The 14,365-nt window shown below is 39.4% G+C and overlaps 1 protein-coding gene across 10 annotated transcripts in view; it reads left to right on the top strand.

Annotated features, from left to right (window-relative positions):
* add1 (adducin 1 (alpha)) overlaps nucleotides 1-14,365 on the top strand; it is a 28,866-nt gene that overhangs the window by 2,292 nt on the left and 12,209 nt on the right. The window contains exons 1-10 of one of the 10 annotated variants that reach the window (XM_084935394.1): nucleotides 7,339-7,589; nucleotides 9,755-9,963; nucleotides 10,395-10,557; nucleotides 10,741-10,892; nucleotides 11,698-11,778; nucleotides 11,947-12,096; nucleotides 12,184-12,327; nucleotides 12,418-12,516; nucleotides 12,831-13,004; nucleotides 13,095-13,445. In XM_084935394.1, coding sequence (XP_084791520.1) covers nucleotides 7,430-7,589; nucleotides 9,755-9,963; nucleotides 10,395-10,557; nucleotides 10,741-10,892; nucleotides 11,698-11,778; nucleotides 11,947-12,096; nucleotides 12,184-12,327; nucleotides 12,418-12,516; nucleotides 12,831-13,004; nucleotides 13,095-13,445 — 1,683 coding nt within the window. In that variant the 5' untranslated portion in view covers nucleotides 7,339-7,429. Of the gene's footprint in view, nucleotides 1-7,338; nucleotides 7,590-9,754; nucleotides 9,964-10,394; nucleotides 10,558-10,740; nucleotides 10,893-11,697; nucleotides 11,779-11,946; nucleotides 12,097-12,183; nucleotides 12,328-12,417; nucleotides 12,517-12,830; nucleotides 13,005-13,094; nucleotides 13,446-14,365 lie in introns of those variants that run through there. The other 9 variants (XM_084935392.1, XM_084935387.1, XM_084935388.1 and 6 more) reach the window with 9 other exon arrangements.

The following is a 14,365-nucleotide window of genomic DNA, read 5'->3' as shown; positions in this document are numbered from 1 at the left end:
CTTGGAGTACCCTGGGGTCTAAGCAGACTCCGTGCTGCATGTCGATCCTGTGGTTCAACCGCATGATCAAGAAATGCAAAGTTTTTTAAAAAGCCCCAAAAAATGGACCAAAAAAGTTGTCTCATTTTGAAAAATAAGGTTTCAAGATTTCACTTAGCTTTGACTCTTAAGTGCTATCTTTGAATATGAAATGGAAAAAAGGAATTACTTGTTTAAATAAGTATAATAAGATAAGTATAAGCCATAAGGCTTCAGCCTATTCCTTTTTCGGTTACTGTTTGAGTACTTTTATGTAAAAAATTATAATCTGTTGTTGTTGTTGACTGAAATAAAAATTTCAATTAAAATTAAAAAAAATTATTAAATGCCCCCTCCTCTTTTTTGACATTATTTCTGATCAAGGAAAAAAAATAGTATTAATGTAAATTAATGTCAATAGCCTTGTTTACATGGGCACAAGTAACCTCATTAAAAGCCTGTCTGCATTAAAAAGAAGTGTAAACATGCTCCTTTAAGGTGATTAAAGTTTCCAATTGTTAATCGGTTTGATCTGTATGTAAATAGTTCTTCCAGTGTTCAGGGTGAAATTATTCTTGCTCTACATGTCTGTTACATCAACACAACAAAAACAAGTTGAAGGTCTGTTCAAAAAGGAAAAATAACACAAACTTCACAAATGTTAGAGAGGGGAGAAGCTGAAATCTGTGACACGCGGCGTTTGTTTACATTGGAAAAGACAACTGCTTCTACCGTTTTCCAGAAAGTTAGACTATTCTGCGCTTGTCAAATGCTTGGATGTGTGTAAATGCAGGTAATGGTCGGATCACTTGGTTTAGTTTCTATGTAAACAATGACGTTATAATACAGGTTTTAATTAGATTTACATTTTGCACGTGTAAACATGGCTAATGAGAGCAGCATTATGTATTTGATTTGCTGCCTCTTGATTTTAACATGTTAGCTTGTTTAATTTAATGAGAATGAAATAGTCTCTAAAGGTGCTGGTAGATTGCTTTGTTGATACAGCTTCTTTAATTTTCAGTGGAGTGCACAAAACAAGACAAGACAACATGCACTGGGCAGAGCTGGAATGACACCTAATGCATTCTTTCTGGTAATAGCAGCTAGAGATGACGCTTTCACACACGCAGAAATACAAGAGTTACTATTGGATTCTTTATTCCCAGTGATGATAGGCATCCAGCTTGGAGATATAAGGAGTTATTGTCTGAGAGCATCTGTCAAATGGCTGAAAACAGAAACAGAAAGACCATCACTACTTTTTATGTTTGTTTGTTTTTCTTTTCCCCGCCCCTTACAAATCTTTTCAGTCTCTCATTTGATTGGCATATTTTTGGACACAACAAAATAGATCATTTAGTCTTAGCTTAGTCATGCGGAAAAGATGGTTTTAGTGCAAGCTTCCGTCTCTCAAAAGTAAATTATGATAACACTGAAGTGTGCACGAACACACTGAGTGGTTGGGAGTTTATTAAGAGCCGGGCGCACAGAGATGAGAAAGCCCGGGGCTGGTCTTCACGCGCCACCTCTTCTGTGTTTTTGCTTTTCTGCCCATCATTGTCTCATCAGTCTCTGGAGTATGGAAACATCTGTATCGGGTGTTGTCAAAAGAGTTCAAAACATCAGTCACCAAGAAAGAATGTGGTTATTTGCTTAGTACAACAGCTTATTGTTCATTTTCCTGTTTAAGGGTAAAAATGTATATTGTAATAGAAGGTCGTGACTAGGATCTGGAGTATTTTGTTGTGATACTTTAAAACTGTGGACAGACTGTCACTTTCAGTCTGTATCAGGCTATTGGTAGTTACTGGTGAAAGTTCTGTAGCATGGCTCTTTTTTGGCAGGATAGGATTTTATAGGACATTAATTTGTCAGGTGTGCCATTAGTTAGGTAAATATATTGCCCTGATCCCTACCTTATTTATCTAAAATTTTGTGCTTATTTTTATTAAGTAATTTGCAGGGTTTTTCTAAGGTTTATTTGTTTGGCGTATATTGAATCAAATGCTGTTTAAAAAAATCACACTTTCCTCAGTCAGTGTGAAACCAAATGTGCTCTCTTATCAGCTTTAGCACCCTGTTAAAAGAGAGACCTCAAACAAGGGGATTTTGCCATTACTGCAGTTGGCGATAAGGGAGTCTGACACTGTTCATCAGCTAGAGCTTGCCTCAGAGCAGAGTTTCTCAGTCTTCAGTTCTGTTTCTGATTGCCTTTGCTGCAGGCTGGGGTTAACATGGTTGTTGTCTCTCCAGTATGCAGTATCAAAAGATCATTATTCACATCTCCACCCCACAGCTAGTCTTGTAGCAGCTAATACATTTTTCCACAAACCTCTGTGTCCCTTAGTTTTAGTTAAGGCGGAGAACACACTGCTGAGATGAAGTGATGATAGTAAAGGTAGCTATAAAGTCCCCGGCATTTGCAGGGTAGTCTTCAAACACACCCTGAGCTCTATTCAGTGACTACAGAGCACTTTCCAATACGGATTTTCCAGTGGGTGTGGTTACAAAAGCCAAAATGTCCTATGTAATCCATTACTGCATGATTGATGATATTAACTTTGCTTCCAAAATAATTCCTGTAAGATTAAATTGTAACAACCAGGATAGACATATTTACCTCTCAGCCTTGTTGTCACCTGGGAGGGTGAGTGGGTGAATGGCTTGGACACCTAAATGCACTGAAATAACTTGAAAATGAGGCAACATAGGAGCTTGAAATTGACATTATAGGTGCATCTACTAAAAATCCTGGACTACTTCAGACTAAGAAACCAAGAGCAAAAGCAACCGGATATTAGGGCTGCCACAAACGATTATTTTGACAGTCGACTAGTCACCGATTATTTTTGCGATTAGTCGACTAATCAGATCATCATCCATTGGACGTTAAAGCGTACAGCTTATTGCACTAGCATGCATCTGCTCTTATATAACTATCATTAGCTTACAGCTTTAAGTGTGTAAGGTATGTGCTAACTAAAAAGAAAGACAAGATGATAGTTTATTAAATTTTAATGAAGTTTGCAGATTGTTTCGGTTGAGTTTAATAAACTCAGCCGTCTGCTCCTTGCTATCTAAAATATAACAGGACACCGGAGTATACTCTCCAGCATCTCACACTTCTGATAATCAGCTGTCTGCTTGACGTTTATTCAGCTGTGTAAAAGCTATAACTTTAATCTCAGCCAAACCGATTTACTCAGGAACAAATAAAATACTGAAAAAAAAACCAAACAATAACATTTTTAAGTTATTCAAGTGACTTATATATGTTTAACCTGAGTAGCGAAAGACGGCGGTGGGTTTGAAAACGATTTGCAAGTGAGCCTTGAACCCCGGCTAGCTAACGAGCTAGTGGGTAACAGACGTCTCCGAAAACGTCGGAGCGCTTTTGAAAATATGTGGTGTCTTGATAAACTGAACAGATATTTGAGGTTTACACAGCTACATTCTCAAGAGTAACATTAAAACTAACTAGCTGCCGCCATTGTTGGAAACTGAGCAGAGCCGCGCTATGAATTCTGGGACACAGCTTCTTCTTCTTCGGGGTTTAACGGCAGCTGGCATCCTTGTACATACAGTGCTGCCATCTTCTGTTTCAGTCCGTTATTACACTCTTAAATCCTGCTACTTATTCCTGCGTCTTTTGGGATCTTACAAAGCTTCAAACGACGCGTCGACTATTAAATTAGTCGTCGACGATTTTGATAGTCGACGTAATCGTGACTAGTCGACGAATCGTGGCAGCCCTACCGGATATACTGCTATCATACTCTAAATGGCACCATAGTGGAAGTGGAATTCTTTTCTTGTAGTCTTGTGGTCTGATAGCGAATGGCCAAACTAGTTAAATGAGTGGCACATTAATTCCAAGGTGTGCTTTCTGACACTGACTGCCTTGGAGTGTGATGTTGGCCCACAGCTGTTCTTACATAACAGCAATCTTTATAGGCTGTCCTGTGTTTCCATGGTGATGTGTTTGGTTTCCAAGGCAACTGTACTCCTAACAGGAGCTTAGGCCAGCTGAACACATGCACCTACATTTCTTAGGAGAAAGGAGGAAAGGGCCTGGTGAAATGGCAAACTTTCTGTGTCTGATGATGTTTTGCTTACTCTGTCCACAAGAAATAAACGCTTTTGAGATCTGATCATTTGTCACTTGTAAACAGCAGAAAAGAGTTGCACTGAAGATGCTCCTGCTGGAATTTGCAGTGTCTGCTGTTTAACAGCTGGAGGGACTCTGTTGATGTTTGAAGTGAGGCTGAGTGGAGTAAGAAATTATGTATCAAATGCTTTTGAGATAGCAGTGAAAGTGACCTTATTCAGTGCTGTTTGAGGGTTTTGTTAATGCATAAAATTAAATGTTCCTTTTGACCTTTCTGTGCTTTGTTTACGCAGGTATGGCGGTGGATTTGAAAGCTAGCAGATTATTGTGTACCCTTTGTCTTCTTTCTCTCACAGCTCTCCTTCTCTCATCTGCCTCTATGTGGTTTGAATATAATTTAAGAGATACAGGGTTCCACCTGAATTTGCAGCACTAAGCAGAACTTTTAGCATTGTGCATTGCAGGTTTGGATTCTAGGGTGATGGCAGCTTTAAATGAAAGGATCCTATTACAGTGTTCCTGCAGTGCTTTAGTGTGCAGAGTTGGCTCAATGTGAACAAGATTTAGCATTCCAATCAGACCTAAATGTTGTTTTCATGGTTTTACTATATTAACTTTGCCTCAAAGAACCTTATTAATTATTAGTATCTCCAAAACATTTATTTTTTTTTAATCAAAAAACATATCAGTACTTGTCTGATTAGAAACTTCAACACAAGCACAAATTTCTTCATTGCCACTGAGTGCTAATGGACTGAAAAAGATGCACAGTTAAAGCTTTTATAAACAGTCTCAATTTTGATATTGATTTTAGGGCATTAAGCTCAAATGGATAATGCTGATATGTTGCTGACTTGAAATAAAATGCTGTGGGCCATTAGTGTCAATAATATCTGTAGGTACTTTTTTTCCCCTAACCAAAGTAAGTCACAAAAGTCCAGTTTCATCAAACGCGGTTTATTTATGCATTTATTCTGTGAAATATCATATAAACATTTTGCGGTCTTACAATTCACGCGGTTTCAGATTGTGAAAATGCTGGCAAACTTTCTCCACTTCTCAGATGGATCTAAATTGGTGTGTTTTACACTCAGAATAAAAAGGTATATTTCTGTATTGTGGTGTTGATTTTTCTGCGTTTCTTGACTGTGGGTACAATTTCTTTGCCTCATTGCCATTAACAGTTAACACCATCAACAGGAAATGTAACGTGGCTTTTCAGCAAATTAAATCAAAGTGAAAAAGATGTGACTAACTGTCTGGAAGCATTGAGACCTTTTTCTGGTAACCAACTCTGGCACGGGTCAGTGTTTGAAGAACTGCAGACACTGCAGTGTTGTCAGATAGCTTTGGTATGTGTTAGTCTCAACTCTGCTTGTAGCTATTATGAATAAAGTGAAATGATTGTACAGTGATTTTAAAAAGTTTATAATGTATGAATAGCTTACTCTAGAAGAGGTCACTGCCTTGCAACAGCATGTAACAGCTGTTTTGGACGCTAAGTGATGCAAATTGTCTTTCTTAGCCTGATTTAATTAATTTGGCACATGGGCATCAGGGCAGCTGGTGTGGTGCTGCAACTTCAGCAGAGGCGATTGTGATGGTTTTTGAAAGTTCAGCAATATCTGCCCACCTTCAAACCACAGCTTTGCTCGATCATCAGAGCTGCTTCCAAATGTTACTGTTTGCTCAGCATTGGTAGGATTTTACTCGTGATATGTAAACAGTCAGTTTTTTAGGTGGGGGATCAGTGAGGAGTGAAAGAAGAATGTTGATACTGATAAGTGAAAAAGGATTGGCCCGATTGGTTAGTCTGATAATTGCATGATCCCTGCATACATGCATAAAATACTTACATATTGCACCCTTTTAAAGAGCATTCTTTGGGTTTTAAGTTGTCGTTCTGGATGTTTCGCACATCACACTAGAGCCAAAACGATTATCACTATTTTTTTTTTTTTATCTGTATTGAGATTCTGATTATTCATTTTTAGTGACAAAAATGTTTTTATTACACTTTCATGTGAACATAACAGTGCTTTAACATCCATGTTGTGCTACATTGCAGCTAATGTACAGATTTTTAGCATAAAGATAAAATTTGTCCTCCTCATTCATGTAAATTCAGTGAATTTCTCAGAAGAAAATTTGTAAATAATGAATCAAGTTTCACCAAAACGTAACACTAACTGAAATACATTTACATTGAGCTACAATCCTGGTAATTAAAACATTTTTGCAGACAATGAGGACCACTTGACCTACGTGCCTCTCCTAGAGGCAAAATATAAAGTCTTTAATTCGTGTTGCTTTGCAGTGCAACAACAGCTCTTCAGCACTCTATGATTTCCTCTTGGTTAACATCACTAAAATTATTTCCTAACAATGGATGGTGATGTTCACCTTTGACTTTGGTTATCTGTCTATCTGTAGTATTACTTATCCATACTAGTCCAGGAAACTTGCACCGTGCTGGGAACAGCTGTGATCGGCTCGTGGAGGCATTAACTTGGCGCTGATTTAGGAAGCGCTTGATTTGCTGTTACTTGGTGACTTCAAAAACTTCATTTAATTATCGGAAGCGAAAATTGGGATGGATATTAAAATGTGATTAATTGTGCAGCTCTCCATCAAACTAAATATAGTTGATTTTTTTTTCATGTTTTTAAGCAGCGTGACAAAAGCTGCCACTGCTTCAGTTTTTAAAATGATTGATTTGCCCCTTCATGTACTGAGGATCAGTCATTAACACCTTTTAGCTTCACATGACACATTAATGGCTGAAGAGCAGAAAGCTTTGTACTATGACCTGTAAAAGTTGTTTTTCTAGTCCTATTGAGGCTCTATGTGATTGGCATATATTTCAGTGACTTCACTCATAATGATTCATCAGGTTGAGATCTTCCATGATTTGTGACAGATGGCTTAAATATATGTGTAAAAGTGCACAATCAAAGCAGTGCTGCTGACAAATTTTATTAAATATGTAACATTTTATGCTGTACATTTAAAAAATAAAGTATATTTTGTTGATAGAGATTGACCAACAACATGGAAAAAATTACTATTTGGAGATTCCCTTGCATCATTAATAGGCCAGGGACAGAGGATCTCTCTCCCTAATGAGTGTCTGGCACCAGATCTCAGTACTCTGTATTCCTCTGTCAATAACTCACGCCCTAGTTACACGACTGAATCAAAACTGAGTTTTTTTTTTTTCCTGAATGGTTTCAAAGAGTATGCAGCCTCGCTGTCTTTTCTCATTCTCTTATTTCTTAATTGCACTTTAAGTTGGTTTTTATGACAAAAGGAAAGCAACAGATAGGAAAACAAAAGGTGAAGAACATAAAAGTGCTTGATTTTAGGAAATCGGGGACGAATGCCATTGCAAAGATAGCCATGTCAACCTCAGCTGTCTCCTCTTTGGACAGAGTCTGGAGTTTCCTTACACGTGGAAGACGTAAGGATTATTTTGTTTCAAGTATTTACATTTTCATTATTTTGCTCAATGAGTAATACTAAAAATGATGACAATTCTATACACTAACTTTTTTGATAGAATGCACAAAATGTAGGAAATGCATGTTTAGTTTGAATGTAATTGGTAAATTAAATTTAAACACATTTATCTTAAAATAAGGGTCTTTTTTTTTTTTTTTTTAACATAATGCTAGATAAAAGCAAATGTATAAAAGTGCAATGAAAAGATGGAACCAAGCAGTAAAAGCAACAGTTACTTTGTATCCAGGCACTGCTGGAGTGAGAGGTCTGCCGAAAGCCTTATTTAATTGAAATGCATAGGGGACAAGCAAATGGCACTAAAGTTGGACATCCCATAAGCATTAGGAGGTAAATCAATTGACCAGCCAAACTAGTGCTGCTAAATGTAACTGCTCTCTTTAATGGGTCTCAGACTTTTGTGATGTGCTTTACTGTGTTTAAGTGACATGTTTACTGTTATTAGATTTTAAATATTAGATTTACAATAATTACTTTGATATGATACACACCTGTTATCATACTTAATAAAGACACTTTAATAAAGAGGGTGCATGTTTAGGACTTATCTTTGGTCTCTGTCAGTGGTCTTTAATTATTATATTGTTGGTCTGACTATACCACACATGAAGGTATTACAACCTGCCTATCTGTTGTACAGATTAAGTTTATTAAGTAAAAAAATTGGACAAAGTATTGTTGGTGTAGCATTTGCAAAACGGGAAACCAAGTCCTGATTTAAATTCGTGACCTCAGATCTGTGGAAATATTAGTGTTATTGATGTGGAAAATCTCAGAACACCAATAAAAGCGGACAGGAAGAGAAAAAAGAGGGTCCGTCAGCTCCCTCCGTGATGCTGGATGCTTTGAGTTCAGTATGCTGTTGTCATGGCACTTTTGGCTCAACATTTGTATTGATTTGAACTAATGGGCTGCCTCAGACACACACACACACACACACACACACACACACACACACACACACACACACACACACACACACACACACACACACACACACACACACACACACACACTCTCACTCTTCCTCATGAGTTTGTCTGTGCCCTTCAGAGTCAGCACTTGAGTACTTTGTCCAGTGACAGACAGCTGCGAACTATTTATCCTTACAAGCACTCAGCCAGGAGGATCAACTTGGATCTACTATAAATCTGGCTTCATGTCTGCAGATCCCTCACTATTGTTGTTGTCAGTTTATAGTTTTATAGCAGCTGCTTTAGGTAATATGCAAAGCTGTAAGAAGTAACTGTTAGAATTAGCGGGCTATATGCTATAAGTCATGTCAACAACATAACAGAACATGCACTGTTATAGCTCACACGACTGAGCAGGGAAACCCATACACTGTAAGGCTATAGCAGAGGCCTGATTTTGAGTCTGCCTCAAGGTCATTTACTGCTCATCTTCCCCTTGTTTGTTCTCCCAGCTTCTGACTTTGCATCACTGTCCTATCTAAATGAAGACTCAAATCAATAAAAAAAAAGTAAATATCTATCACAAAGATCATGAAATAACAAGATACAGCTGGCTGTATTTTCAGTTTCTTTTATTTCCTTTGGCCAGAGTTGACAGTGGAGTGCTGTTGTGATTTCAGGAAACACATTGTGGAAATCAATGATAACCTCTATGGGAAGAGTGGTCACATGACCAAGGCAGGATGTAAGGGCGGTATGGTTTGCATGATTGGCTTTCTGGTTTAATGATGGGTGATCCTCATTTCCTCTTTTACAACAGGAAACTTCCTTAAGTTAAAGCACTTTGTAACCAAGCTTCAAATACAGATGGTGTTGACTGTTATGATGGAAATCTATATACTGTATGTCAGACAGTACATAGGTGTGCCATCAAAAAACACACAAAGTACTAATTTTGATTTATATTCTAGTAAAAGGATAACCACTTAAAACATGAATTGCTTTCAAATTATATGTTTAGCAGTTTTTGAATTAGTGTTAAATTGAACAATTTCTTTCTCATTTAACAGACTACATTATGACCGTAAGAGCTACATTAAGCCTACCACACAAACCCACTTAAGAAATGTACAATGTTACTATTTGTTTTAGTCTGTTAGATGTTTAACAGTAGTCTCTGACACTGTTACAGGAGGCCAGCCCAGGATGAACGGCGAGTCAGGTGCCGGGGTGGTGACAGCCCCCCCTCCCACCACAGCCCCCCACAAGGAGCGATATTTTGACCGGGTAGATGAGAGCAGTCCAGAGTACCAGAGGGAGAGGAACATGGCACCGGACCTGCGACAGGACTTCAACATGATGGAGCAGAGGAAGAGAGTCTCCATGATCCTACAGAGCCCCGTCAGTAGGACGTACTCATTAATTCTGCTTGTTCATGTTGTTTGGTTTTCATGGATCAGAGTCAGGTCATGGTTCATATGTTCAGAAATCTCTTGATTCGTTGATTCGTCAGCAGAATGCCCAGGACAGTGAAAAAATTTGTTCAGAGGTTGATTATATGCATGAAAAGCACTGATGTGTAAGTTTTTACTGTGCAGAGAGAAGCTGAAGAAGTTGCCCTTTCATACAGGCTCAGTTTTATGCATTTTTGAATTTTTTGAATCTAATTAATATTAGATCTGTGTAGATCCGTGGTTATTTCTGCCTTTAGGATTTCCCCTGTTTTTGAAAGTTACACTTACCACCCTTTAAAATTCAAAGTTGATCATTTGTTTGTTTTGTGGCTTGTTGTTTTTTGTGTGTTTGTCGTGTCTGTGTCAATGGCCCTCCAGGCCTTTTGCGAGGAGCTAGAGACGATGATCCAGGATCAGCTGAAGAAGGGAAAGACGCCCACAAGCCTATTGGCTCTGCAGCAGATCGCAGATTTCATGACCACCAGTATGCCTTCCATGTACCCTGCAGCACCACAAGGAGGCATGGCGGCACTCAATATGAGTAAGCAGAGAAGAGAATGGCTGTGTGTGACTTCTTGACCTCAGCCCTGCTGTGTCTGTGCTCACAATGAGTAATGCAGAGCATGCCAGAGTTGATTTCAGCACAAAGACTCAAGTCAGATTTCAGTGGCAGAACCCATCTAATTGTTGTATGTGAGATTGCCTTTTCTTTCTTTCTTCGCAGGTTTGGGAATGGTGACTCCAGTCAATGATCTGCGTGGCTCTGACTCCATCTCCTACGACAAGGGCGAGAAGCTGCTGCGCTGCAAGTTGGCTGCCTTTTATCGGCTGGCTGACTTGTTTGGTTGGTCTGAGCTCATCTACAACCACCTCACAGTACGTTCATTCATTCATTCCATAATAAAATGTCAGGTTGATATTTTGACACTAAGCTTTTAGTATACTCGTGCAGTCTGAGTCTGATGCATTGATGCATTTTAGAAGCAAGTCTTGTAACTGTACAATGATCCTGGGATGATTCTGGGTGGTTATTTTTAAGCTCCTTTTTAAATCAAGGAGAGAGTTTCAATTTCAATGGTAACTGGGATGTGTGTACAATCACCAGTCGAAACAAATAAGACTTTCAAAAGTTTGTTGACTGTGTCACAAAATAAGGTGTAAAACATATTTATATTGCAGTTGACACTTCCACTGCACATAATTTCATAAAACGATGGCTTGAGTGAAGGCTTAATCCAGAGTGCTAACCTAAACAGGTCTCTTTACACCCAAAGAGACCACTGAACAAATACTATGTTTGTTCACATTATTGTCCAATAAGCAAAGAAGTAAAAAGCCCTACATCTTTTACTGTGATAATCAGCAGAGAGACATCCCAAAGATCTTCTAGAAGCAACTCTCACAACTCGTTACCTATACAGGGAGTTACTTGAAAGCATTATCTAAATAGCTTTAATGTTAGTGGTCAGCAGGATGTATAACTGAAAATATACTCTGAACAGTACACTAATCTGCACAGTAACTCCAGTTTTTGTTTTTCCTCCACCATTTTTGGCTATTTGTAAATTTCTGCCATAGAAATTTACTTCTGTTCAGGATTCTGTGAGTGTTGTTTCCTCACAGTGCTGCTCAGTTTGAGCCACCTTCAATAATCTAACATTGCTGTCTTCTTGTCTTACAGGTCAGAGTGAATTCAGACCAGGAGCGCTTCCTTATTGTTCCCTTTGGGCTCCTTTACAGTGAAGTCACTGCCTCCAGTTTGGTAAGAAGCACTTCAGATCATTAATCGAGGCTTTGTTTTCCCTTTGTTATTGAATGAAGCAATTTCCCCTCATATTATAATACCTTGAGCTGCATGAGTTTACATCTTTTGAGATTAAGTTTTCAAAACGGGGTTATACAACCTTATACAATCTGCTATACCATCTAGGTGAAGATTAATCTCCAAGGTGAAATGGTAGACCGTGGCAGCACCAACCTTGGAGTCAACCAGGCTGGTTTCACTCTCCACTCTGCCATCTATGCTGCACGTCCTGATGTCAAGTGTATCGTACATATACATACACCTGCAGGGGCAGCGGTAAGCAACAGTAGTGCATGCTGTAAATTTACAATTTAAAAACATAGTTGGTTAGGTGTTGTCTGAGCCTGTTTATTTTTTTCGCAGGTGTCGGCCATGAAATGCGGACTGTTACCCATCTCTCCTGAGGCCCTATCCCTGGGTGAGGTGGCCTACCATGACTACTACGGCATCCTCGTGGATGAGGAAGAAAGTACTCTTATACAGAGAAACCTTGGCCCTAAAAGCAAGGTAACAGCAGAGTCTTTGTGTGTGTAATAGAAATCAAAAGGAGAGAATTTATTTCTAAAGGGAATTTTCTTTTTATTCCGTCTGTTTCAGGTGTTGATCCTTAGGAACCATGGCTTGGTGTCAGTAGGTGAAACAGTGGAGGAGGCTTTCTATTACATCCACAATCTGGTCACTGCCTGTGAGATCCAGGTAGGACACTGAACCACCTGGTAGTGGTAACACATTGAAATTTTTTAATGTCAAATGATCCGTAATATTCTGGCTTTGTTGTTTCATGTTTTAGGTCATGTGGTTGTCATACATGTTTGTATGCGTTTTTCACAACTAATGCTTTGGTCTGTTGTCTCTTTGTCTCTTTATACATGTTCATCTGTCCTTGTGTTGGATGTCTGTGTCTCTCCCTTGATGTGCTTGTGTCCTCATTCTCTTTTTTGGTTTTGTTTCTGGATTCTGGATCTTTCGATGGTTTGGTCTGTTTGTATACCACCCTTAATATTTTGTAGGTACGAACACTGGCCAGCGCTGGAGGGCCAGATAATCTGGTGATGCTGGACCCTGGGAAATACAAGTCACGCCCACAGGTCCCTGAGCCAGCTGGTGACGGGTCCTCAACCCATCCCAAGTGGCAAGTCGGGGAGCAGGAGTTTGAAGCCCTCATGAGAATGCTCGACAACTTGGTAAGCACAAAGGGAGAGGGATGATTTATTAAGTTATATGCAAGACACATACATAGTCACACGTGTTTTTTTTGCTTTGTCTCCATCCAGGGCTACAGAACGGGCTATCCTTACCGCTGCCCAGCCTTGCGAGACAAAGGTAAAAAGTACAGTGATGTGGAGATGGCCTCCTCCGCCCACGGTGGTTACTCATATGGGGAGGACAGTGACTCAGGTGCTCGCTCCCCATTGAAACACAGCTTCCAGCGCGGCCAGCGCGACAAGACCCGCTGGCTAAATGCCAGCGGCCGCCCCGATGAGCCCTCTGAGGACGGGGCCGACGGCAGCAGCCCCAAGTCGAAGCCTAAGGTGTGGACGAACATAACACATGATCACGTCAAACCCTTGCTGCAGTCTCTCTCGTCCGGTGTCTGCGTGCCAAGCTGTATAACCAACTGCTTGGTCTGTGCCTACCTTATTGTTCATAGTATAGATTTTACAGCTACCTTGTTGGTGGTAACGGGTAGGTGGTCGGCATCCTGAGGGTCTGAGTACAATGAAAATGAAAAGAATGTTACAAGTTTTTCACGTTTTCTCACAGAACTGCTTGCCTGCTAAAATGCAAGTCGGTGCAGTCTATCTTTTTACTGCTTTTCTTTCTTAGTGCTTAAATGCCCCAGTAATCAATCTTTCTACTGCAGTCTCTGTACTTACCTCACAGCTTACCTCACAGCTGTGATTATGTCTTGACTATTTTTACTCTTATTCTGGTATCCTAATACTTCATGATGCCCGGCCAGCTGCCCACAGCATGCCCCACTGCATGTGTAGTAGTGAAATGCATTGTTGGTGTTGATGTTTTTCCCAGAGGAGCGAGCAGCAGGGGTGTGGCATGAGTCTGCAGGTAGGCAGGTGAATGTGGCACAAACAGGTGATGTTGCTCCTGACCACCGTATTGTTCACAATCCCTTAATACACAACTGTTCTCTGTGCATCGTGACGTTTGTTGCTTAAAGAAGAGTGAGAAGATAATGAAGTAAAAAAAGAAATTTAAAAAAAAAAAAGTTCATTGAGTTTTGAGGCTTTATTCACCAAAAATCTTTAGGAATCTGTATAGACGTACTGTAGAGTAAAGAAGGAAGGTGGCATGATGAGAGTATTTATTTTTCCAGGTTAAATATACTTTACACACACTGGATTATTCCAGATTTACTTCACTACAGAGTTATGCAGCCTGCTCCTTTTTTTTTTTTTTTTTTTTTTTTAATTTTCCTCAAACACTTGCAACTGTTCCCAGTTGTGCATTTGTGCGTTTCCTCCTATTATTCATATTCTCTCTAATCTTCTGATTTCAGTTTTATTTCCAAAGTGGCTTTGAGCAC

The sequence above is a fragment of the Perissodus microlepis genome, chromosome 7 (assembly GCF_051167445.1).
Source record: "Perissodus microlepis isolate ML-2025 ecotype Zambia chromosome 7, ASM5116744v1, whole genome shotgun sequence".
Taxonomy (NCBI): domain Eukaryota; kingdom Metazoa; phylum Chordata; class Actinopteri; order Cichliformes; family Cichlidae; genus Perissodus; species Perissodus microlepis.
The sequence above is the reverse complement of the archived record's forward strand: the minus strand, read 5'-3'. Positions and strand labels throughout refer to the sequence as shown.